Source organism: Oncorhynchus nerka, linkage group LG28 (assembly GCF_034236695.1).
Source record: "Oncorhynchus nerka isolate Pitt River linkage group LG28, Oner_Uvic_2.0, whole genome shotgun sequence".
Taxonomy (NCBI): domain Eukaryota; kingdom Metazoa; phylum Chordata; class Actinopteri; order Salmoniformes; family Salmonidae; genus Oncorhynchus; species Oncorhynchus nerka.
In genome coordinates this window covers 64,380,938-64,408,738 of record NC_088423.1, presented here as the reverse complement: position 1 = coordinate 64,408,738, position 27,801 = coordinate 64,380,938, and the positions used below count along the sequence as shown (strand labels likewise).

At 47.1% G+C, this 27,801-nt stretch overlaps 1 protein-coding gene across 3 annotated transcripts in view; it reads right to left on the bottom strand.

The window, feature by feature from the left end:
• Positions 1–27,801, bottom strand: part of LOC115113527 (T-cell immunomodulatory protein-like) — a 125,306-nt gene that overhangs the window by 9,967 nt on the left and 87,538 nt on the right. For 2 of the 3 annotated variants that reach the window (XM_029641296.2, XM_029641298.2), the window contains 3 exons: positions 23,246–23,289; positions 20,384–20,462; positions 298–422 (listed from right to left, as the gene is read on the bottom strand). In XM_029641296.2, coding sequence (XP_029497156.1) covers positions 298–422; positions 20,384–20,462; positions 23,246–23,289 — 248 coding nt within the window. The remainder of the gene's footprint in view (positions 1–297; positions 423–20,383; positions 20,463–23,245; positions 23,290–27,801) is intronic. The other variant, XM_029641297.2, reaches the window with a different exon arrangement.

Sequence of the window (27,801 nt, the reverse complement as noted above, 5' to 3'; positions counted from 1 at the left end):
GTGGGGGAACGAAGAAGATAACAAATTATTTACTGCACAATAGATCATCTACTTATCATATTGCAACAGGAAGAAACATGTACAGCATTTACATCAACCTGCAGTATAGTTAGTGTCAGTATCAGTGGCTCTGGGTGTGTTCTCCACATGGGTGCAGTGACTAGAAAAAGTATTTCCATGGTGCATTAACTAAGACCTGCTGTAGCTCCTACTGCATCCTGTCCTGTGTTTTGTCTGGCATCTCCCTCCTCTCCGCTCCCCTCCCCTCCCCCAGTGCTGCGGCGCACCATACAGTACCTTGTCCTCGAGGGGCCGGGGGATACCCACGTACAGGTGGTCCAGGAAGTTGGCGCTGCGCCCCAGACCCAGGACGGTGTAAGGCAGCTGCAGGGAGAGGTGGGCCGACTGGCTCAGCTGGCCCGCTGCATGGAGGGGAAAACAAAGGAGCCATTAGAACCATTCAGACCCATAAACAAGCCTCATAAAAAGACACAAATCAGACCGTCCTATTCCTACCGTCGCCCAGCCCAGAGGCTTCTACCCCCCCCCCCCCCCCATCCCATCACTGGCTCCACGCACAGGCCCTGCCAAGCGCAGCCGACGTAAATCACCCGCTTTACAGTAAACAAAGAGAGCACCACAGCAACAAATCAGGATAAATGTGGATGGATTGCATGGCTGGTCTGGACCCACACTCAGATGGAAGCCTGTTTTTACATTTACAATGTGCAGCAAGCAAACGCTTCAATGACTAATTATAGTAATATATACAGTCCACATAAAAAAACACACTGTTCTGCCTAGCTATTATGTACACACACAGCCTCAGTATAGAGCCTAAAAGCCTGGGGTTGAATGCCTGTCTATCAGTGAAGCACAAGTGTAACTCCATCTTGAGAGAATCTATATACTACCTTCCACCAATCTCCATTGTAACAGTTTGAAACGAGGACCATTAGTCCAGCTCCTCTGAAATAAAAGTGAGAGAGAGAGAGAGAGATTTTGAGCCCTGTTCCTGCTTTTCCGTAATTGATTGAAGTGACGGAGCAGGTTACATTGTGCAGCTTCAGAGCAGTTGCTGTAAAAGCCAAATGTAATCGCTTCAATCATTACAGGTAGAAATATGGTACCGTCTACATTTCTGTTAATAAAGTGGCTTGTCCATTGTAGCGACACTGATTCGGAGGTCCACGTCACAGCGCGAGTTACACCAGCAGGCTGACTGCTAATATGGACACCACACTGATCCCTCCCATCAGCGTTATGATACAATAGCAGGGTATTAACTCTGACACAATGCTATAGTCGTTCATTACAGCGAACAGTGCTGATTGTAGCGTGAGTGGAAGTAGGGAGAACATGCATTTTATGGCATACGAAGAAAAAAAAAGTGTTGAACAAAGTGTTGACGGGGCTGAATAAAAACTTAAAAACATGAACTTACTCATAAAAACAGCAGCTCTTCTCTGTGTTCACGGAGTCTCTATCAACCTTGCTGTACATTCAAGGCTTCTTTTTACAGTCTATGGCTCGAGGAAACTGAGCTGTCTGATTGGCCAGCAGTAGGCCCAGAGGTGCACTTGATTTGCTATCTGGGCCTGACGAGCAGGCGGAGGCAGGCGGAGGCATGAAATGGTTCAAAATGGGAACATTTTGCCTTCCCGCCGTTAGGTAGGGCTGCTGAATCAAATGGCGCCAACAACGCAAAAAAAAACAACCAAAGAATGGAACGCAAATTAATGTTTGGTGATTGACAACGAATGCCTTGGAGATCGACCCGTTGGTGACCACTGGTGTAGATAAAGGGGCCAAGAGAGGTTAGAGAACGATTTTAAAGCCTTGAGACAGTTGAGACATGGATTGTACATGTGTGCCACTCAGAGGGTGAATGTGCAAGACAAAATATTAAGTAAGTGCCTTTGAACGGGGTATGGTAGTAGGTGCCAGGTGCAACGGTTTGTGGGTTTCCCACGCTCAACAGTTTCCCGTGTGTAGCAAGAATGATCCACCACCCAAAGGACATCCAGCCAATTTGACACAACTGTGTGAAGCATTGGAGTCAACGTGGGCCAGCATCCCTGTGGAACACTTTTGAAACCTTGTAAGGTCCATGCCCTGACTAACTGAAGCTGTTCTGAGGGGCTGCAATTCAATATTAGGAAGGTGTTCCTAATGTTTTGAACACTCAGCGTATATGTTATGTGTGCAATCAATTTAGTCCTCTCTGGACACTCACTAAAGACTGTGTTATGTATGTGTGGTGGGGAATGAGGTGCAATTTCATTATGTTCTGACCTGGGGGCATCCAAGACCCTACAGCGGGGAGAGACGGGTTAATGATACTATTAAAAAGAAAAACACCCTTCCTCTGTTTGGTAAAAAAAAAAAATCACAGTTTAGAGGTGCTACCGTGCTGGAAAAAAGGACTAAGGAAAGCTAATGACTTCATCCATGTACATTAAGATGTTGTTTGAATTCTGGGTAACTGTCCTGGCTCTACTTTCTGGCTCTAGAGAGCTGAGGAAGGAGTTGCAGTTTCGGCTTTGTCCACTAATGAGAAGACTCACACTAGGAGACCACACATAAACTGACAGAGTAACCTGATTAAGGTGTATATTGCTTCATCAGAATTACTCTTTGGGATAAAGTGATATGGTTCTAAACGTGGCCAATGCATAAAGAGATGATAAACAATACTTTTGGAGGGGGGGGGGGGGATCTTTATCTATACTGTCAGGCACAGGACCAAAGGTTCAGACACACACACACTAGTCAGCAGAAAGACGTGTGCGCACTGACTTTTCCCCATCTGAACTGTTGTCTCAAAACACACACACACTGCAGCTTCTCCCTCCAACTGAATGGCAGAGCGAGCTCAGGAAGGTCATATCTGTTTAGTCAAGGTAATAAATGTTTGAAACTAAGAAACACACACGCACCTCTCTCCCTTCTCGACTTTCAAAATCCTCACTTTAAAACGACCATCTTTCCTGTGTTTTCTTCCCCCTGTCTCACTAACGTAGTGGGTGAGCACACTAAACCATGTGACACAGACGGGGTGACACGCCACAAGATTCTTCCCTTGATGTGATTAGATAGTTAACTCAAAGCAGCCTTATAAAAGGTTTTCAGTCAGAGATCCACGCTTGCCATACTGAGTAGAAATATCGAGCAAACACATTTTTGACTTGAATAACGTCGCTCGTAAACTCCAGAGCTGAAACGATTTGATACTTTGGCTTTGGTTAATAAAGGCAAGTACAAACGCATACGAGTGGCAGGCATGGCCTCTGCTGGAGAGTCTACACATCCTGGGTGATGCGGAACAACGGCATCATCTCACTGGCTTCTTCTCTGGCGAGCTCTCATTGACCTATTACTGACCACCGTTCTCAAAAGTTGTCGTTGCACATCTCACACAACAAGAGCGGTGCAGATTTTGTGCAAATAAAAACATCAAACGGTCGACAATATCGGGGCGTCTGGGATGGGTCAAAGACAGGAACAGTAGGCCTCTGATTGCGTCTCTGACCCGCTCACATTAAACAAGCATTGGTGACGGCCCGGAGTAGAAAAAAATGAGGGCCAAAATCATCTAGTGCACGCCCAGCTTAAGTAACCACAATCTCTTAGGAAGTATGTGTAAGGTCTGGAGGAGAGGACGGTAGACGACAGACATTTTGAGGTTAACCAGCTACCCTAGCGACAGGCTGTTGTTAACTAAAAGATGTGTCGTGTTGCGAATGGTGACAGTGGGGGGACGCTGGCTGGAGGATGTGTCACTCAGAGAGAGAGGAAGCTGGCTTAGGGACTGCGACTCTGCAGGTGCGGAGGGGGGTGCTGGCTGGAGGAAGGCTGGAGGTGGGATGGGGGTTCTGGCTAGCTGCTGCGGTCTACAGCCTGGAGGGGGAGTCTTATCTCCCTGCAGCGCGGCCGTGGAGCACGCAGACAGCCCATGGCCAGGCGCTCCAGCCTGCAGCACATGACTGACAGGCTCCAATCCCCCTCTCAGACCACAAAACGGATTCAGAGCAGCCAGCCAGCCAAACAGCTCCCGAAGAGCAGGTTTACTCAAGGAACCTTACGCTTCCACAGCTTATCACATTCACTCATTCCCAGGCTCTCTCCAATCTGGGTGTGAGGAGTGTCAAGCATGTTGAAAAGTACCACACACACACACACATTCTAGAGCCTCCGAGTTTTGTCTGTGTGGCAAACAGAGCAGAACACATCATCACACCCAACAAGTCAGGACTCCTCAGCTCCAAAAGTTAATTCAGAAACATGTGCGAGTACAATACACACAACGCACACACAGTTAGCCAAAGAGACACCCCCCCACCCAGCATTAAAAGCCTCAGAACATAAAAGTTGCAGTGCTTGCTCTCCTGCCCCACAGAGTTCAGTTATCTAGTGGAGAGGAAGAGGTGAGGAACTTAGCTAGCTTCAAAACAAAAAGGAAGGAAAAGCTACTCTCCAGTCTCCTCCCCAACCACTCACTTCCAATGCTGCTCTGGTAAGTCAGGGAACAAGGGAGGAATCTCACAAGTTCAAACATACAGTTAAAGTCGGAAGTTTCCAAACACCTTATTCCCTGTCTTAGGTCAGTTAGGATCACCACTTTATTTAATGTGAAATGTCAGAATAATAGTAGAGATAATTATTTATTTCAGCTTTTATTTCTTTCATCACATTCCCAGTGGGTCAGAAGTTGGCATACACTCAATTAGTATTTGGTAGCATTGCCTTTAAATTGCTTAACTTGGGTCAAACATTTTGGGTAGCCTTCCACAAGCTTCCCACAATAAGTTGGGTGAATTATGGCCCATTCCTCCTGACAGAGCTGGTGTAACTGAGTCAGGTTTGTAGGCCTCCTTGCTCGCACACGCCTTTTCAGTTCTGCCCACAAATATTCTATAGCGTTGAGGTCAGGGCTTTGTGATGGCCACTCCAATACCTTGACTTTGTTGTCCTTAAGCCATTTTGCCACAACTTTAGAAGTATGCTTGGGGTCATTGTCCATTTGGAAGACCCATTTGCGACCAAGCTTTAAGTTCCTGATATATGTCTTGAGATGTTGCTTCAATATATCCACATAATTTTCCTACCTCATGATGCCATCTATTTTGTGAAGTGCACCAGTCCCTCCTGCAGCAAAACACCCCCACAACATGATGCTGCCACCCCCGTGCTACGGGGTTGGGATGGTGTTCTTCGGCTTGCAAGCTTCCCCCTTTTACCTCCAAACATAACGATGGTCATTATAGCCAAACAGTTATATTTTTGTTTCATCAGACCATAGGACATTTCTCCAAAAAGTACGATCTTTGTCCCCATGTGCAGTTGCAAACCGTAGACTGGCTTTTTTATGGCAGTTTTGGAGCAGTGGCTTCTTCCTTGTTGTGCGGCCATTCAGGTTACGTCGATATAGGACTCGTTTTACTGTGGATATATAGATACTTTTGTACCCGTTTCCTCCAGCATCTTCACAAGGTCCTTTGCTGTTGTTCTGGGATTGATTTGCTTTGGGATTGATTTGTTCTGGGATTTGATTTTTGCACTAAAGTAGGTTCATCTCTAGGAGACCGAAAGCGCCTCCTTCCTGGACGGTATGACGGCTGCGTGATCCTATGGTGTTAACACTTAATTTTTTTTCTGAGGTCTTGACACAACCCCAAATCCGTAAACATGGGAACCCTCAAAGATATCATCCTAACCACCTTGCCCTCCAAATACAACTCTGCTCTTTTCCTCATTGCTTACATCCGTAATGGGTCTGCGGTCAAACGACCACCCCTCATCACTATCAAAAGCTCCCTAAAACACTTCAGTGAGCAGGCCTTTCTAATCGAACTGAACTGGGTATCCTGGAAGGATATTGACCTCATCCCGTCAATAGAGGATGCCTGGGTATTCTTTAAAAGTGCCTTACTCGCCATCTTAAATAAGCATGCTCCACTCAAAAAACCCCCAAAAAACAGGAACAGATATAGCCCTTGGTTCTCTCTAGACCTGACTGCCCTTGACCAGCACAAAAACATCCTGTGGCGTTCTGCATTAGCATCGAATAGCTCCCGTGATATGCAACTTTTCAGGGAAGTTAGGATCCAATATATACAGTCAGTTAGGAAAGCTAAGGCTAGATTTAAACAGAAATTTGCATGCTGCAGCACAAACTCAAAAAAGTTCTGGGACACTGTAAAGTCCATGGAGAATAAGAGCACCTCCTCCCAGCTGCCCACTGCACTGAGGCTAGGAAACACTGTCACCACTGATAAATTCACTATAATTGAGAATTTCAATAAGCATTTTTCTAAGGCTGGCCATGCTTTCCACCTGGCTACCCCTACCCCGATCAACAGCCCTCCACTCACCACAGCAACTCGCCCAAGCCTCCCCCACTTGTCCTTCACCCAAATGCTGATAGCTGATGTTCTGAAAGAGCTGCAAAATCTGGATCCCTACAAATCAGCCGGGCTAGACAATCTGGAGCCTCTCTTTCTAAATTGATGTGCCAAAATTGTTGCAAACCCTATCACTAGCCTGTTCAACCTCTCTTTCGTATCGTCTGATATTCCCAAAGATTGGAATGCTGCCGCGGTCATCCCCCTCCTCCAAGGGAGAGGCACTCTAGACCCAAACTGTTATAGACCTATATCCATCCTGCCCTGCCTTTCTAAAATCTTCGAAAGCCAATTTAACAAACAGATCACAGACCATTTCGAATCTCACTGTACCTTCTCCACTATACAATCGGGTTTCAGAGTTGGTCATGGATGCAACTCAGCCACGCTCAAGGTCCTAAACGATATCATAACCGCCATCGATAAGAGGCATTGCTGTGCAGCTGTATTTATCAACCTGGCCAAGGCTTTCGACTCTGTCATTTACATTACATTTAAGTCATTTAGCAGACGCTCTTATCCAGAGCGACTTACAAATTGGTGCATTCACCTTATGACATCTGTCAATCACCACAATTCTTATCGGCAGACTCAACAGCCTTGGTTCCTCAAATGATTGCCTCGCCTGGTTCACCAACTACTTCTCTGATAGAGTTCAGTGTGTCAAATCGGAGGGCCTGTTGTCCGGACCTCTGGCAGCCTCTATGGGGTTGCCACAGGGTTCAATTCTCGGGCCGACTCGCTTTTCTGTATACGTCAATGATGTCGCTCTTGCTGCTGGTGATTCTCTGATCTACCTCTACGCAGACGACACCATTCTGTATACATCTGGCCCTTCTTTGGACACCGTGTTAACTAACCTCCAGACGAGCGTCAATGCTTCTTTTAAAGGAGCAATCACAGTACAAATACCTAGGTGTCTGTTTAGACTGTAAACTCTCCTTCCAGACTCACATTAAGCATCTCCAATCCAAAATTAAATCTAGAATTACATTTACATTTAAGTCATTTAGCAGACGCTCTTATCCAGAGCGACTTACAAATTGGTGCGTTCACCTTATGACATCCAGTGGAACAGCCACTTTACAATAGTGCATCTAAATCTTTTAAGGGGGTGAGAAGGATTACTTTATCCTATCCTAGGTATTCCTTAAAGAGGTGGGGTTTCAGGTGTCTCCGGAAGGTGGTGATTGACTCCGCTGTCCTGGCGTCGTGAGGGAGTTTGTTCCACCATTGGGGGGCCAGAGCAGCGAACAGTTTTGACTGGGCTGAGCGGGAACTGTACTTCCTCAGTGGTAGGGAGGCGAGCAGGCCAGAGGTGGATGAACGCAGTGCCCTTGTTTGGGTGTAGGGCCTGATCAGAGCCTGGAGGTACTGAGGTGCAGTTCCCCTCACAGCTCCGTAGGCAAGCACCATGGTCTTGTAGCGGATGCGAGCTTCAACTGGAAACCAGTGGAGGGAGCGGAGGAGCGGGGTGACGTGAGAGAACTTGGGAAGGTTGAACACCAGACGGGCTGCGGCGTTCTGGATGAGTTGTAGGGGTTTAATGGCACAGGCAGGGAGCCCAGCCAACAGCGAGTTGCAGTAATCCAGACGGGAGATGACAAGTGCCTGGATTAGGACCTGCGCCGCTTCCTGTGTGAGGCAGGGTCGTACTCTGCGGATGTTGTAGAGCATGAACCTACAGGAACGGGCCACCGCCTTGATGTTAGTTGAGAACGACAGGGTGTTGTCCAGGATCACGCCAAGGTTCTTAGCGCTCTGGGAGGAGGACACAATGGAGTTGTCAACCGTGATGGCGAGATCATGGAACGGGCAGTCCTTCCCCGGGAGGAAGAGCAGCTCCGTCTTGCCGAATCAGATCAATTAGAATCAGCTTCCTATTTCGCAACAAAGCATCGTTCATTTATGCTGCCAAACATACCCTCGTAAAACTGACCATTCTACCGATCTTCGACTTTGGCGATGTTATTTACAAAACACTCTACTCAACAAATTGGATGCAGTCTATCACAGTGCCATTCGTTTTGTCACCAAAGCCCCATATACTACCCACCACTGCGACCTGTATGTTCTCGTTGGCTGGCCCTCGCTTCATACTCGACGCCAAACCCACTGGCTCCCGGTCATCTACAAGTCTCTGCTAGGTAAAGCCCCACCTTATCTCAGCTCACTGGTCACCATAGCAGCATCCACCTGTAGCACTCGCTCTGGCAGGTCACCCCCAAAGCCAATTCTTCCTTTGGCTGCCTTTCCTTCCAGTTCTCTGCTGCCAATGACTGGAACAAACTGCAAAAATCGCTGAAGCTGGAGACACATATCTCCTCCATCAGCTTTAAGCACCGGCTGTCAGAGCAGCTCACAGATCACTGCACCTGTACATAACCCATCTGTAAATAGCCCATCCAACTACCTCATCCCCATACAGTATTTATTTATTTATCTTGCTCCTTTGCACCCCAATATCTCTACTTGCACATTCATCTTCTGCACGTCTACCATTCCAGTGTTTAATTGCTATATTGTAATTACTTTGCCACCATGGACTATTTATTGCCTTACCTCCCTTATCTTGCCTCATTTGCACATACCGTATATAGTATTTTCTACTCTATTATTGACTGTATGTTTGTTTATTCCATGTGTAACTCTGTGTTGTTGTATGTGTCAAACTGCTTTGCTTTATCTTGGCCAGGTCGCAGTTGCAAATGAGAACTTGTTCTCAACTAGCCTATCTGGTTAAATAAAGGTGAAAAAAATATATATATATATATTTAGATTTTCCATTGATGTCAAGCAAAGAGGCACTGAGTTTGAAGGTAGGCCTTGAAATACATCCACAGGTACACCTCCAATTGACTCAAATGAGGTCAATTAGCCTATCAGAAGCTTCTAAAGCCATGATATAATTATAAAAGCTGTTTAAAGGCACAGTCAACTTAGTGTATGTGAACTTCTGACCCACTGGAATTGTGATACAGTGAGTTATAAGTGAAATAATCTGTCTGTAAACAATTGTTGGAAAAATTACTTGTGTCATGCACAAAGTAGATGTCCTTACCGACTTGCCAAAACTATAGTTTGTTAGCAAGACATTTGTGGAGTGGTTGAAAAACTAGTTTTAATGACTCCATCCTAGTGTATGTAAACTTAATACTTCAACTATACCTTTAAAACCACTAGCTTTACCCCACACCTACCACATGTAACCCTCAAAAAGACATACACACGAACAATTTGCAATACTCCTCACCGAGTCAGAAGAGAGGCACTGACGCCCAATGGTAGAGCAAAGAAGAGACAGGTGTGTGTGACCCCCCCATACAGTGCGTTATTTAGAGCAGGACTCTCGCTCAGTGAGTAGAGGGACAAAGAGATAACTCAGTTCCTGAATTATGTCACAGAGTGTGACTCCAGCCCAGTCGTATTCAAGCCACTTTAGTCCCTCCATTCGCTCAGAGACACCAGCGGTAGAAGAGACTAGTTCTCTCACGTGGGCCCCCACACACACACAAACACACGCACGCACGCACGCACACACACACACACACACAAAAAAAACACACCGCAGGCTTTTGACCTTCATTGGTCACACACATCATCTCAAATGGTGACCAGTGTGACCAGTAGCAATCTTTTAAACACCAGTGTATAAAGAATTCACACTGGCTACATCAAATCCTGCGTAGGTTGCACACAGCGAGACACACAAAGCCTCACCCTCACATCTTCCCAAGGCTCCGGATCATCTTTGGGCAACCTGTTTGCGGAGAGATTCTCCACATCCGTCGCTATAGAACCCCCCGATTGGGCACTTTCACAGCAATGGGAGGGACGGGAAGGACACATAGGGGCGATTGCGGACACTGCGGCGGCACGGCCTGGGGGATAAAGGAATGAAGTGGTACACACTGAGCCACAGCTAAGCCTGGGAGAGGAGAGGGGGCCCTCAGCGACCCACACAATGCAAACGGCAGATTCAGACATTGATTTGTGGGGAGAAGCGGGTGTCTGCAGCGGTGGAGATAAGTGGCGTGCCCATAGGGCTCCTCTCTTATCACTGGTGCTCTCGCAGGAGGAAAAGACCGAATTAAAGCTCACGGCACCGTGGGTGACACAGTGTTTGCTGAGATCCATCAGCGCGTCACGTCTGATCATCAGAAACACAATGAGGAGACGGTGAATGAGGCAAAACTGAGACCTGGGTTTGACAGATCCAAGACTGGCATTGAGAGAAGAGGTAACCAGAATAGGCGGTGACTTCCAACATGCTGGTTGTTTTCACTTGTTCCCCCATCTATCCTTCTCTCTCGTTCCCCATCGCTCCCTCTACATATCCATTGTTCCCTCTCTCTATCGCTCTACCTCTTGTTCCCTCTCTCTCTTATCTCTCTCTCTCTCGTAATTGGACACCAGGCTGCAGTTGAGATGTGCCCTCTAATACAGGTTACTGTGGCGACAGAGCAGCCACTGAGAGGCATGCATATCTATTACATTAGGGGAGCACGGAAGATATTAGGACTGAGACCGTTACCACTGATGGAACACAGTGGTGAACATAACACACACACACACCACAGGGAGAAGAGATGTAGAGACAATATTAACACACTACAGGGAGAAGAGGAGATGTAGAGACAATATTAACACACTACAGGGAGAAGAGGAGATGTAGAGGAGAGGAGCCCTGATTTCCGGGTTGGAGCGAGCGGTCGCATCCGCGCTTCGGTCTGCAGGTTGTATAACTTTTCATTACATTTCATTACATTTCATTATAGTACAACGGTTTGATTTGTCTAATCTTAGCAATTTCTTCTTAGCTAGCTACATAGCCGTCTTTGTATCAAAGATAATTGCGTAATTATCGTATTTCGTCGTCCTCCTATCTGCCCAGCAGCTAGCCAGCTAGCTAACGTTCACCGTCTACCGTAGCACTGTAGTAACTATCACACTCAACTGAACGACTTGATTAGTGTAGTGTTAGCTAGCTACATAGTTGTCTTTGCTGTCTTCGTATCCAAGATAATTGTGTAGTTTAGAGTGTGTAGTCTTAGAGCGATTATCTTAATTTACCGAGGTTAGCTAGCCAGCTATTTGTCGTCCTTAACGTAGGAGTCACTCCTAGCTAGCCAACAGCTAGCCAACGTCTACTGAATAGAACTTTTCATTCCGGTCGCATTCCGCTTCGCTCCACAGGTAGTATCACATTTTCATTTCATTTCATTACAGTCCCAACGGTGTGATTTGTTTGATCGTAGCTAGCTACATAGCTAGCTACATAGCCGTCTTTGTTTCAAAGATAATTGTGTAGTCTAGAGCGATTTTCTAGGTTAGCTAGCCAGCTATTGTCGTTCTTTTAACGCAACATAACGTAATCAACACTGCTAGCTAGCCAGCTAGCCCCCGAATAGCAGCATTGTAGAAACTTTACACTCAACTGAACGACTTGATTAGTGTAGTGTCAACAACGCAGCCACTGCCAGCTAGCCTACAAAGTCAACAACGCAGCCACTGCCAGCTAGCCTACCTCAGCAGTACTGTATCATTTTAATCATTTTAGTCAATTAGATTCTTGCTACGTAAGCTTAACTTTCTGAACATTCGAGACGTGTAGTCCACTTGTCATTCCAATCTCCTTTGCATTAGCGTAGCCTCTTCTCTAGCCTGTCAACTATGTGTCTGTCTATCCCTGTTCTCTCCTCTCTGCACAGACCATACAAACGCTCCACACCGCGTGGCCGCGGCCACCTAATCTGGTGGTCCCAGCGCGCACGACCCACGTGGAGTTCCAGGTCTCCGGTAGCCTCTGGAACTGCCGATCTGCGGCCAACAAGGCAGAGTTCATCTCAGCCTATGCCTCCCTCCAGTCCCTCGACTTCTTGGCACTGACGGAAACATGGATCACCACAGACAACACCGCTACTCCTACTGCTCTCTCTTCGTCCGCCCATGTGTTCTCGCACACCCCGAGAGCTTCTGGTCAGCGGGGTGGTGGCACCGGGATCCTCATCTCTCCCAAGTGGTCATTCTCTCTTTCTCCCCTTACCCATCTGTCTATCGCCTCCTTTGAATTCCATGCTGTCACAGTTACCAGCCCTTTCAAGCTTAACATCCTTATCATTTATCGCCCTCCAGGTTCCCTCGGAGAGTTCATCAATGAGCTTGATGCATTGATAAGCTCCTTTCCTGAGGACGGCTCACCTCTCACAGTTCTGGGCGACTTTAACCTCCCCACGTCTACCTTTGACTCATTCCTCTCTGCCTCCTTCTTTCCACTCCTCTCCTCTTTTGACCTCACCCTCTCACCTTCCCCCCTACTCACAAGGCAGGCAATACGCTCGACCTCATCTTTACTAGATGCTGTTCTTCCACTAACCTCATTGCAACTCCCCTCCAAGTCTCCGACCACTACCTTGTATCCTTTTCCCTCTCGCTCTCATCCAACACTTCCCACACTGCCCCTACTCGGATGGTATCGCGCCGTCCCAACCTTCGCTCTCTCTCCCCGCTACTCTCTCCTCTTCCATCCTATCATCTCTTCCCTCTGCTCAAACCTTCTCCAACCTATCTCCTGATTCTTCCTCCTCAACCCTCCTCTCCTCCCTTTCTGCATCCTTTGACTCTCTATGTCCCCTATCCTCCAGGCCGGCTCGGTCCTCCCCTCCCGCTCCGTGGCTCGACGACTCATTGCGAGCTCACAGAACAGGGCTCCGGGCAGCCGAGCGGAAATGGAGGAAAACTCGCCTCCCTGCGGACCTGGCATCCTTTCACTCCCTCCCCTCTACATTTTCCTCCTCTGTCTCTGCTGCTAAAGCCACTTTCTACCACTCTAAATTCCAAGCATCTGCCTCTAACCCTAGGAAGCTCTTTGCCACCTTCTCCTCCCTCCTGAATCCTCCTCCCCCTCCCCCTCCTCCCTCTCTGCAGATGACTTCGTCAACCATTTTGAAAAGAAGGTCGACGACATCCGATCCTCGTTTGCTAAGTCAAACGACACCGCTGGTTCTGCTCACACTGCCCTACCCTGTGCTCTGACCTCTTTCTCCCCTCTCTCTCCAGATGACATCTCGCGTCTTGTGACGGCCGGCCGCCCAACAACCTGCCCGCTTGACCCTATCCCCTCCTCTCTTCTCCAGACCATTTCCGGTGACCTTCTCCCTTACCTCACCTCGCTCATCAACTCATCCCTGACCGCTGGCTACGTCCCTCCCGTCTTCAAGAGAGCGAGAGTTGCACCCCTTCTGAAAAAACCTACACTCGATCCCTCTGATGTCAACAACTACAGACCAGTATCCCTTCTTTCTTTTCTCTCAAAACTCTTGAACGTGCCGTCCTTGGCCAGCTCTCCCGCTATCTCTCTCAGAATGACCTTCTTGATCCAAATCAGTCAGGTTTCAAGACTAGTCATTCAACTGAGACTGCTCTTCTCTGTATCACGGAGGCACTCCGCACTGCTAAAGCTAACTCTCTCTCCTCTGCTCTCATCCTTCTAGACCTATCGGCTGCCTTCGATACTGTGAACCATCAGATCCTCCTCTCCACCCTCTCCGAGTTGGGCATCTCCGGCGCGGCCCAAGCTTGGATTGCGTCCTACCTGACAGGTCGCTCCTACCAGGTGGCGTGGCGAGAATCTGTCTCCTCACCACGCGCTCTCACCACTGGTGTCCCCCAGGGCTCTGTTCTAGGCCCTCTCCTATTCTCGCTATACACCAAGTCACTTGGCTCTGTCATAACCTCACATGGTCTCTCCTATCATTGCTATGCAGACGACACACAATTAATCTTCTCCTTTCCCCCCTCTGATGACCAGGTGGCGAATCGCATCTCTGCATGTCTGGCAGACATATCAGTGTGGATGACGGATCACCACCTCAAGCTGAACCTCGGCAAGACGGAGCTGCTCTTCCTCCCGGGGAAGGACTGCCCGTTCCATGATCTCGCCATCACGGTTGACAACTCCATCGTGTCCTCCTCCCAGAGCGCTAAGAACCTTGGCGTGATCCTGGACAACACCCTGTCGTTCTCAACTAACATCAAGGCGGTGGCCCGTTCCTGTAGGTTCATGCTCTACAACATCCGCAGAGTACGACCCTGCCTCACACAGGAAGCGGCGCAGGTCCTAATCCAGGCACTTGTCATCTCCCGTCTGGATTACTGCAACTCGCTGTTGGCTGGGCTCCCTGCCTGTGCCATTAAACCCCTACAACTCATCCAGAACGCCGCAGCCCGTCTGGTGTTCAACCTTCCCAAGTTCTCTCACGTCACCCCGCTCCTCCGCTCTCTCCACTGGCTTCCAGTTGAAGCTCGCATCCGCTACAAGACCATGGTGCTTGCCTACGGAGCTGTGAGGGGAACGGCACCTCAGTACCTCCAGGCTCTGATCAGGCCCTACACCCAAACAAGGGCACTGCGTTCATCCACCTCTGGCCTGCTCGCCTCCCTACCACTGAGGAAGTACAGTTCCCGCTCAGCCCAGTCAAAACTGTTCGCTGCTCTGGCCCCCCAATGGTGGAACAAACTCCCTCACGACGCCAGGACAGCGGAGTCAATCACCACCTTCCGGAGACACCTGAAACCCCACCTCTTTAAGGAATACCTAGGATAGGATAAAGTAATCCTTCTCACCCCCCTTAAAATATTTAGATGCACTATTGTAAAGTGGCTGTTCCACTGGATGTCATAAGGTGAAAGCACCAATTTGTAAGTCGCTCTGGATAAGAGCGTCTGCTAAATGACTTAAATGTAAATGTAAATGTAAATGTAGAGACAATATTAACACACTACAGGGAGAAGAGGAGATGTAGAGACAATATTAACACACTACAGGGAGAAGAGGAGATGTAGAGACAATAGTAACACACTACAGGGAGAAGAGGAGATGTAGAGACAATATTAACACACTACAGGGAGAAGAAGAGATGTAGAGACAATATTAACACACTACAGAGAGAAGAGGAGAAGAATGACAGAGAGAAAGAGAGGGAGAGAGAGAAATATATAGTACGCGTGAGAGAACGAGACGAGAGCGAGTGTGTCGTGTGGTTTTGTAGGAGAGAGATAAACAGGAGGAGTTGAACAGGCGGAGGGGTAATCCTGCATTCAATTTGAGACCAATTAACTGGCCTGAGTGCAGAAACCCACAGGAGGGAAATCATGGGCAGAACAAAGCTCTGATCAATAATAATCCTCCCGCCCTTTCCCTCTCCGGTTGGTTAGCTCTGCTCACTTCCACACCTTCCACTGACTTCAGCCTGACAAGACACAGGTCCAGCCCAACAGGTGCCGTGTATGTGTGTGTGAGAGAGAGTGTGTGTAGTGTGCGCGGTGTGTTTGGTTACCTGGGCATCTGTACGAAGAGTGACTTGTTCGACCCAACTTGATCACTCATGAGTGTCGCACAGAGGGTATCAAATCTGTGTCGCTCACAGCATAGAACAGTGATTGTGTGTGTAGGTGTCTGTGTCTGTGTAGATGTCGGTGTCTGTGTGCGTGGGGGGGGTGTTATTCTCTGCTGTCCTTAATCCTCCATCCTCATTTGCCTAATTAAACAGAGCCTTCCGAAGTTCCCTAGCTGTTTGTTCCTCACCCCTCCTTCTCCTCTCCTCCCTCCGCTCCTCCCTTCCAATGAGCCAGCCAAAAGCCCCGGCACCATGGCAGAGAGAAAGAGAGGGACGGAACAGAGAGATAGGTGGACAGAGAGAGCGCATCTCCACTCCTGTTTTGTACTTCTGGTACGGTTCACTCACCATCCGTCATTTTTCAAATGACTGTGATTCCTCTGCTTCATTTCATCCAGTATTCTCTGTGCACAGAGAGACAAGCCCTCACTCCCTCCTTCCCTTACTCAGTGGAAACAACACACACAGCCGTTGTCCTGTCAGCACCAGTCCAGGGTAATCGATCTCGTCTGCTTATTATGCCTGACACCACTAGCTTTACACCACACCAACCACATATAGATGTACCTTTAAAATCACTAGCTGTACCCCACACCTACAACATATAGATGTACCTTTAAAATCACTAGCTGTACCCCACACCTACAACATATAGATTGTACCTTTAAAATCACTAGCTGTACCCCACACCTACAACATATAGATTGTACCTTTAAAATCACTAGCTGTACCCCACACCTACAACATATAGATTGTACCTTTAAAATCACTAGCTGTACCCCACACCTACAACATATAGATTGTACCTTTAACATCACTAGCTGTACCCCACACCTACAACATATAGATTGTACCTTTAACATCACTAGCTGTACCCCACACCTACAACATATAGATTGTACCTTTAAAAACCACAGGGGACTGTAGATTACTCTATATGGTCTACTGATTTACTAACTGTGCAGAACAACAACTCCCTTGATCCAAATTGCACAGAAACCAACGGTACGGAACTCTACCGCTAAGGTCAATATTCATCTCTAATACAGCTGAATTCTAATTCCATAGGGGATAAGGAATGAGGGGAAAGGTAAGCTATTGCATACCAGGGCCTTATATAAATAGCCTGAGGGGTGAGGAGACTAAGGTGAGACGTTCAGATGGAGCACTGGTTCTCTGAGGACCAGACAGCACACATACAGCACATGCATTGCTGCACAAACAGTAAATTAACTACCCCCCCACACACAGTCAATCAAGTACGCACATACACACAATCAAAAACGTATGGTCGCACGCATACGCACACGCACACACACACACACACACACGGCAGGCAGAGCCCACATTAATATTCTGTTGGTTGATTCACTAGCTCCAGCTGGAGATGTGGAGATGGAGACCGCCTGGGTCCTGGGGATCGATACACATCCAAAGCAGCCAGGCAGAGCAGCCAGGCAGAGCAGCCAGGCAGAGCAGCCAGGCAGAGCAGCCAGGCAGAGCAGCCAGGGGTCATCTGACAGGACCAGCCAGCCAGGCCTTTTAAATCCCCTATGTCCCTTAGCCTCAGCATCACAGACCCAGGCCTCCACAGAACCACCGAAACAGAGACACCGCAGCGCACCGAGGCTAATCGGCCACTGCCATACATGATAGTATGACGGGAGCTGCCTGTCCAGCACTATAACCAAGGCTCAATACCATAACGAGATGGCAGAGCTGGGTCTGAGTTACGTACGCAGGTTCACCAATCAGAACTTGAAACCCTGTGACACAGCTATCTGTGGACCACAGCGTAGCGTAGTGTGTAATGTGCATCCTACCTTCTGAACCTTCACTTTATTTCCCCCGTCCCCTCTACTCTCTCGTTTCCATTGACCCAGATCTTCATTCCATTACCCATTACGCACTTGCCACTATTCGCCGCATTTGCTGCTATTTTTCAGCCATTTTAACCTCTCCCTCCACAGTATGTCTTTTCTATAGTCCTTTCCTTCCACATCCATTCATGTATTTTACTTCCCATCCCTCTGTCACCTCTTTTCCCTCGCTTTTAGTGCTGAAGAGTAAATGAAGAGCGTGGGGCCCCAGTAGAGAGAGCAGACAGTCCGCGCATCATCGCTCATTTCTGTCAGTCTACCTGCCTTCTCCCCATGCCCCTAGAATAAATACACTTTAAATCACCCTGCACACACTGGCTTTGTCCCGCACTGCACTTTATTACTGTCAAATAAAGAGTCCTGGGAATAACCCAGCCAGGGCTGACCCAGCCACTCTCCATACTGTACAGTATATCTAACCTATACTCCGAGCATCTCCCTCAGTCAGTGTACACACAGCTCTGTCCTTTCCCTCTCCTTCTCATTGGCTCAGCCTCCAGGAGGGCAGGTGTTGGGGATTTTTCCTCAGGTCAGCCTGTTAGATGACCTTCTCAGGGAGAGGTGTCTGGTGCACACACAGCTGCTCTGAAGCCCACAGAGCAGAGCTCCAGCACAGGGGTCAGAGGACAATCCTAAACCGCTGCATGTTGACACAACCGTTTGGTGTTGAATCCCAAATCTGAGCTTTAAATGAATCCAAGTAGTCTTTAAATAGCCTTGACCACAACCCGGAGGCTCAACATCCACACAGAATACAAACATGAATGGGAGAAAGGGAATTCTTCCTTTCCCCCCCCCTTGAAGATTACTCTCTGCAAAGAGAACTATCTGGACTTCTATTCTTCCTCATTCCCTCCAGTCAGACATGTATTATACTAAGTTTACCTCGCCGTTTCTCTCTCCTCTGTCAAGGTTTGAGTGTTTTCAATGTTTCCAAACACTTGAGAGAAGTTTACCTTTAACACAAGAAATTTTTTAATCTCACGGTTTGGTGTCTGAGAGTCCTGCGAAATTGAATGGCGGTTGGGGATTATTGAACAATAAACAAACTGTTTGGAAAGACGGAGGGCTTTCTGACTGTGGTTCTTTTGATTGTACTCCTTGTGGACTGATTGATCTATTCTCTTGCCCCTATAAACGGGGTCCTGTCACAGAGAGGGAGGAGTGAGGGAAGAGTGTTCTTCTTCTCAAAATGACGATTTGTATTGTTGCGTTTTCCTTTAGTGGATGATTCCAACAGAACAGGATGTAGCTAGATACTCAAATAGATTCTCTGCTTTTTAGGCCTTGCTGTCCTATTCATCGTTGAGACCCAGACACACACAGACGATGGATTACATTTTTTTTATTTTTTAAATGGTGAACAGAACCAAGGCTTTTTAATAGATGGAATTACTCACTGAGGAAATCTTGCAAATGCTTGAATCCATTCCTCAGCTTTCTGAAAATAACGTCTGTCCTCTAAGCCATTTTACAATTTTGTCTTTGAAATGGCCTTGTCACATCCTCGAGACAGCGGGGGAGACATTAGGACTAATTCCAACTCATCTGTCCTGTCCAGGCAACAGAACTACCTCCCCGAGTCATGCTTTAGCTGGCCTGCTCTTCACTGGCACCAGTCACACCTCGGACCGGATCAAACATGGGCAGGTCCAAAACACTTCATTAACAAAAGTGTAACGCTGGTTGTCTATCAGTTCAGTTCTCAGGTGTTGAACAATGAGACTGAATGGGTCATGGTGTAATGTCTAGTTTGCCTTGTTCAGGCTGAACTAGGTTGGGTGTAAAGACCACTTCACAGTGCAGGTGTGTACTTACAATTCAGCCATTTTAACCAATTTTCAGGTTAAATAGCTCAGTCTGACATTGATTGTTACTCTGGCTGGCTAAGTGATTTTGCTACGCGCGACAATACAAGTCCTACGGTATCGCTTTGTATTGAGGAATGCGGCTAGCTTCATTAGAGAAATTCTGTCATTGTGTTGAAGCCTTTCTGATGAAGGGGACCTGACTGAGTGACCCAGAACGTGGCAATTCCACCTCTGCCTCCAAGCCACCCAGTCACACAGACGTTAGACACAGAACCTTTCCTACAGATCTTTGTTAAGAACTCTATTTTTTTCACCCTCCTCTTCACTGAGCCCTTGAAACGTTATCTCGGACGTATAGCTCGGGTTCTTTTTCATCAAATCACTTTTATTTTTCCCAAAGGCAGGAGGCTCTTCTCCTCCTCCCTTTCTACCTCCTAACAAAGAGCACAGCAACAAAGCCCACCGTTTCTTAGCAAGCAAACCAATAGCCCTCTACCCATCATGCCTTTCTCTAGCAGGAAACGCGCTGTGTCAACATTATCAGGCCGGGCGGTGAGATAACCTCCGGTGAGATGGGCAACAGGGCGATTGTCTGGGTAAACACAGAAGCCAGGCTTCAATTAAACCCCTGGGGCTACAGCCCTGAAAAGGCCTCTCACCCACACACACACACTGACCAACACCACACCACAGCCCCGTCACTCAGACCTGCTACCGCAGCACAGATATTATGACCTCCAAGTAGAGGGAAAGTCTGTATTCAACCCCATTCCCAATAGAACAACTGTCATGGCTGACGGCCCACCCAATCTGCACTATTGCCAGAAAGCCTGTACAAGACGGCTGGCCGACTGTCAACTGTACACAGTATCTGTCCATGTTGGACTTACCCGAGGCGTTCTTCAGGTAGCCGTTGGAGTCCACAGTAGTGTAGCTAACGTACGGTCCAGGCTGGTTCACACCAAACGGCTGCAAGATTCAAACACACACACACGCACACACACACACACACACACACAGCATTAGAGACAAACACGCATATTAGTGGATCCATTATCCCTGAAACGACTGATCCTCCACCATTTAATTCTCAACACAGACGCCAAAGTCTTAACACAGACATCTGTCCCCTTCCATGACTCGCCTCAGGAGGTTTTGGCTGTGTGTACAGAGCGTGTGCGAACCCTCCTTGACCTTTCTGAAGCCAATGGGGATCTGGGTGCAAACCCCGGCAGCTCTAAGAAGCTAGAGCTGTCCTCTGGGTGAAATAAAGCACAGGTTCCGGCAGACTGAGAACAGGCTACAGTGAGCCTGACATCACAGCCAGCTCCATCACATCCTCTGCATTATGCAGTCCTCCCCACTGCTCCTGGTAATCCCTCAAAATGCTAATGAAAGGCACAATGTGGCGAATCGGAGATTAATTTTTAAACGGTTGGGGAAAGTAAATTAGGCCTATGCTATGTAGCTTTCTCTGTGTCTTCAAGGGAGGACTGGGGAAAGTTTAGGCCTGGACAGAGTGATCGTACATGAAGTTAGGTCGCCTTCTGATTTAGAGCCTATTGTCATCTTCTGGATGGGTTACCATAGATACCAGTCACCGATGCAGTACCACCTCTGAGCAGATTTCTGAAAGGTCCTTCTCATTGAGGTAATCATTTACAGATATGTACTGATTTAAAAAAAAAAATGTTTAAACGACAACCGATTTTATTCTCAAGTTGTTGCACTCCAAAGCCACATAAACGCTAGACTTCATGATACACAAGTTGCCACTAAAACGGCTTGGGATGAAATCCACTGCCCTAACAAACTGCAGTGTAGCCCTGGACTGAGTCAAGGCTGCTTGGTAAAGGATTTTCACAACTCTTGACCCACCCAACCGTTTTTCCGGGTTTCCCGTCTGAGAAAGCCCTGACCTCTGTGGCCGTCATCAGCTCTACAGTGTACGGTTGGGAATTGCCAGGGACCTCACGATATGATATTATCACGATAAGAAACACGGAGTGGACAAAACATGAGGAACACCCACTCTTTGTATGACATAGACTGACCAGGTGAATCCAGGTGAAAGCTATGATCCCTCATTGATGTCATCTGTTAAATCCACTTCAATCAGTGTAGATGAAAGGGAAGGAGACAGGTAAAAGAAGGATTTTTAAGCCTTGAGACATGGATTGTGCATGTGTGCTATTCCAAGGGTGAATGGGCAAGACAAAAGATTTAAGTGCCTTTGAACAGTGTATGGTAGTAGGTGCCAGATTTGAGTGCGTCAAGAATTGCAACGCTGTTGGGTTTTTTCACACTCAACAGTTCAAAGGTACTTAAATCAACGCTCAACGGTTTCCTGTGTGTATCAAGAATGTTCCATCACCCAAAGAACATCCAACCAACTTGCCACATCTGTGGGAGGCACCGAAGTCAACATGAGCCAGCTTCCCTGTGGAACACTTTCGACACCTTGTAGAGTCCTTGCCCCAAAGAATTGAGGCTGTTCTGAGGGAAACAAGGGGTGCAACTAAATATTAGGAAGGTGTTCCTAATTTTGTGTACACTCAGTGCATGTATTGCGATTCACACGATTCCCACAGTTCCATATGTATTGCGATTCCCACAATTCCATTCCATATGTATTGCGATTCACACGGTTCCATATGAATTGCAATTCTCACGATTCTATATGTATTGCGATTCGATACTGTGATTTCTTTGCTATTGGATGTTCAACCGTATTGCTCATCATATGTCTGCTGCAGAGAGACAGAATAGAGTTTTGATCAGTCATGGAAATAAAAGTGTTAAACCATTTGGCTCCCTATTTAAAACGAAGTCGGAAAACAAGTTAGGAAGGAAACATACTGGAGTTTTGGTGCAAGTACAGCTGACGAGTGCAAAAATAATATTGCAATATTGTCAAAACGACACATCGTCAAAAAATCATATCCAATTTTTCCCACCCACCACTAGTACTGTGGGGAGACGGTTCTCTCAGCATGCCGCGGGGGTGGGGCTCTGAGGATCAGTAAATGACGGAGTGGTCATATGGCGGCTGTATGATCTCTTCATTAAGGGCCGATGACGCCTAATGAAGAGAGCTTTCTGTCTGCCTCGGTTTTAACAGCCTAATGAAACGCCATGGCGGGCTGCTAGAGAATGCAGCCAGGCTCCCACACCGACAGACCCTCCCACACAGTACAGTATTATACATTGCATGTAGGCCTATAGCTTCATCAGACTGAACAGTTGTACAGTACGGGGATTGGAAATTGAACAAAGGTTCTGTGGAAACTAAAGGGAGGTGGATAGTGATAGACAACGAGACAATAGGCGGGAAGACAGACGGACAGAAGAGGGTTAGAGTGATGGATGTGAGGGACTTAAGGAGGAGGAGAGCGGAGAAAACAGCCCAAAGCTCCAGACATGGGCTCCATCAATCACCCGGCTGAGTCAGGCAATGGTGGGGTGAGTGTGAGCGGACACACAGTGGAGAGGCAAACAACCCAAACAAACACGACGACAGGACCAGCACCAAGCCTGTCTGTCACTAGCTCTGGGGACATTTCCATTTTTAGTCATTTAGCAGACGCTCTTACAGGACCAAGATGGCCAGACTCACTAGTTACAAGATAAGCCTTTTCACTCTCTCAAAAATGATTCTAGAATCTGTATTTTTTTCATTTCAATATCTCCACGGCAATCTTTTTTTCATTGCGTTACAATGCATACGCAATACACAGAGACACTAGTCTTACCTTGACGTTTCCCGGGCAGTCGTTAGAACAGAGTCCACTGAGCACTGAGGTGGAGAAAAGGAAGACTGATTAGCAAGAAACAGGGATTTTATTTGTCCTACACAATCCCATACAGTGTGGGAGTTGTCTGTGACTAACAACATGGCTCGATGAGTTAGACACTGTACGGTTAACGTCAGTTAGGAAAGCCAAGGCTAGATTTTTCAAACAGAAATGTGCATTCTGTAGCAGTAATTACCCAAAAGTTTTGGGACACTGTAAAGTCCATGGAGAATAAGAGCACCTTCTCCCAGCTATCCACTGCACGAGGCTAGGAAAAACTGTCGCCACCGATAAATCTACGATAATCGAGAAATTCAATAAGCATTTTTCTACGGCTGGCAATGCTTTACACCTGGCTACCCCTACCCCGGCCAACAGCTCTGCACCTCCCGCAGTAACTTGCCCAAGCACCCCCCACTTGTCCTTCACCCAAATGCAGATAGCTGATGTTTTGAAAGAACCGCAAAATCTGGATCCCTAGAAATTAGCCCGGCTTGACAATCTGGACCCTCTCTTTCTAAAGTTATTCGCCAAAATTTTTGCAACCCCTATTGCTAATCTATTCAACCTCTATTTTGTATCGTCTGAGATCCCCAAAGATTGGAAAGCTGCCCCGGTCATCCCCCTCTTCAAAGGGGGAGACGCTCTAGACCCAAACTGTAAAAGACCTATATCCATCCTGCCCTGCCTTTCTAAAGTTTCGAAAGCCAAGTTAACAAACAGATAACCAACCATTTCGAATCCCACCGTACCTTCTCCACTATGCAATCTGGTTTCCGAGGTGCACCTCAGCCACGCTCAAGGTCCTAAACGATATCATAACCGCCATCGATAAAAGACAGTACTGTGCAGCCGTATTCATCGACCTGGCCAAGGCTTTCGACTCTGTTAATCACCACATTCTTATCGGCAGACTCAATAGCCTTGGTTTCTCAAATGACTGCCTCGTCTGGTTCAGCAACTACTTCTCAGACAGAGTTCAGTGTGTCAAATTGGAGGGTCTGTTGTCCGGACCTCTGGCAGTCTCTATGGGGGTACCACAGGGTTCAATTCTCGGGCCGAGTCCTTTCTCTGTATATATCAATGTCGTCGCTCTTGCTGCTGGTGATTCTCTGATCCATCTCTATGCAGACAACAACATTCTGTGTACATCTGGCCCTTCTTTGGACACCGTGTTAACAAACCTCCAACCTCCAAATGAGCTTCAATGCCATACAACACTCCTTCCGTGGTCTCCAACTGCTCTTAAATGCTAGTAAAACTAAATGCATGCTCTTCAACCGATTGCTGCCCACACCCTCCCGCCCGTCTAGCATCACCACTCCCGATGATTCTGACTTAGAATATGTGGACAACTACAATGGTTCCTCCTTTAAAAGTTGCGAGCTTACACCGCGGGACTTAGAGGTACCCAGCGTCACGGCTTTATTGCTCCAGACCACCACAAGGGGGAGTTAGAGCACTCATTATGCATTTGGGACCCTCTGCACACATAGACAACAGCCACCCTCGAAGCATTGTTACCCATCGCTCCACAAAAGCAGAGCAAGGGGAACAACTAATTTCAGGTCTCAGAGTGAGTGATGTCACCGATTGAAACGCTATGAGTGCGCACCCCGCAAACTAGCTAGCCATTTCACACCGGTTATACCCAACTTGAAGAAAATCCCAAAATACACATTGCGAGATATTTGGCGAAATAGACAGACATGCCTATATTTCCCCACATAGGAAACAATGGGAAGACCGCATAGTTCCAATATTATTTTTGTTGTTTGACATTTTGTTGTTTACATTTGAACTATAAAGCAACGTGAGCAGGTCTCATTGCCAACAATAGAGAAGCAGGCATTGTGACGTTGAACAATAAGCTGGGAATAGAACGTTCGGAAGGCAAGTTGGTGCCACGGTGCTCAATAGAACTAATAGGAGCTGACAGGGTGAAAAATGCACGAAAATAAGGCCTGTTTTTTCGCGATTACTTCAAAACGACGGCCTTACCAGCTCTGTTAGGGCGAGTAAAATGGTCAGAGTGGTCTCATTTGTGTCTGGAAGTAGCTAGCCAATGTTAGCTTGGGTGCTTACCTGCCGTTGTAAGGCCAGAATGCTCAAATCAACCCTACTCCTCGACCCGAATGTCCAGTGTGCACTCCGAGAGGGAAACGGTCTGAATTTACAAACGGACAATTTCTCTCTGAATGGAAACACCAAAATTTGAATCAAATGAATTAAGCCTCATTTCTTAAAATCAATCCCATATACTATGTTATTACAAAAAAGGTTTTAAATGGTAATGCCAATACGGAATACTATCAAATGCTTCTCAAACATGCCCTCTGGTGGTCAAATTAGCAATAACTTGCAGTAACAGAAGAAATAGCTGAGAATTAAATGACGTGCCACAGAATGCTGCAGCAGCACGCAGGGTGTGCCGCAGTATGACAACTTTTAAAGGAGGAATCATTGTACAAATACCTAGGTTGTCTGGTTAGACTGTAAACTCTCCTTCCAGACTCACATTAAGCATCTCAAAGCCAAAATTAAATCTAGAGTCGGCTTCCTAGATCGCAACAAAGCCTCCGTCACCCATGCTGCCAAACATACCCTCGTAAAACTGACTATCCTACCGATCCTTGACTTCGGCAATGTCATTTACAAAATAGCCTCCAACACTCTACTCAGCAAATTGGATATAGTCTATCACAGTGCCATCCGTTTGGTCACCAAAGCTCCATATACTACCCACCACTGCGACCTGTATGCTCTTGTTGGCTGGCCCTCGCTACATATTCGTTGCAAAAACCCACCGGCTCCAGGTCATCCATAAGTTTTTGCTAGGTAAAGCCCCACCTTATCTCAGCTCACTGGTCACCATAGCAACACCCACCCGTTGCACGCACTCCAGCAGGTATATTTCACTGGTCATCCCCAAAGCCAACACTTCCTTTGGCTGCCTTTCCTTCCAGTTCTCTGCTGCCAATGACTGGAACAAATTGTAAAAATCACTGAAGCTGGAGACTTATATATCTTCCTCTCTAACTTTAAGACTCAGCTGTCAGAGCAGCTTACCGATCATTGCACCTGTACATAGCCCATCTGTAAATAGCCCACCCAACTACCCCATTCCATATTTATTATTATTTTTTGCTCTTTTGCACCCTGGTGTCTCTCTTTGCACATCATCATCTACACATCTATCACTCCAGTGTTAATAACAAATTGTAAATATTTTGCCACTAAGGCCTAATTATTGCCTATTGCCTACCTCCCTATTCTTACTACATTTGCACACACTGTACATAGATTTTTCTATTGTGTTATTGACTGTATGTTTGTTTATCCCAACAACTGTGTTGTTGTTTCTGTCGCACTGCTTTGCTTTATCTTGGCCAGTTCGCAGTTATAAATGAGAACTTGTTCTCAACTGGCCTACCTGTTGAAATAAAAAAGATGAAATATATATATATATTTTTTTAAATAAAATTGCACTGTAAATAAAAGAGGAAAAAATACCAAGAGAAGAAAAAAAAGAAAAGGGTAGTAAAATAAACACAGAGAATAAATGAGCTCAATAATAAGCTGCAGGGGAAGTGTATTTGGGTATTTGTGTGCATATGGAGCAGCAAGGAAAAAAATCCTGAATTCTTAAATCAGCAATAAGAGGAATTAATACATTAGCATACTAATTAGCTGGCGCTGGTCATTTGCACATTGAAGTTGAACTGAATACTTCTTTAATTGGGATCTACCATCATGCATCCTGTACTGCTGCTGCTCGCTGACTGGACTCCTTAATGCAGATAAACAAACAACCCCACTCAAAAGTAAACACATGAAAGTCATTCCTCTTTAGAGCTACTAGGCTTAGTCCCAGGAACCGACCGTCGCTGTTGGACCGTGTAGCCGTACCGTATGGAACTGAAGGACGTGTTTCGTGTTATCCAATTGGTAGTTACGTTCTTGTCACATCGCTGCAACTCCAGTACGGACTTGAGACAGGCGAAGGTAGAGAGCCGTGCGTCCTCCGAAGCGCGATCCTGCCAAGCCACACTGCTTCTTGACACACTGCTCGCTGAACCCGGAAACACCGTACGCCAGGCAACAGTGTTAGCATGCATGCTCCCGGCCCGCCACAAGAGTCGCTAGCGGGATCAAACCCGGATCTGTAGTGACGCCAAGCACTGCAATGCCTTAGACCGCTGCGCCACTCGGGAGGCCCTGAGATGAGGCCCTTTGACCTCCACGTGGAGCAATTCATTGGGTTCGGGGGCTATACCTCTGTGGTTGATGGGATCGATACTGCCCATGTTGAAAGGTATATGTTCTGTTGCTGCTGATTTCATCGGTTACAGCCCTAATCAGGACATGAGAATGCAGATATCTATCTGATCAAACATTGACCTGGGCCCGGTTTCCCAGGCTACGTTCATTGTTGAAACCATTGAGCTCAATTGTTCTAGCGATGAAGTTAGCCTTAACAAGCTTCTGGGAAACCGGGGCCTGGGATCAGGTCT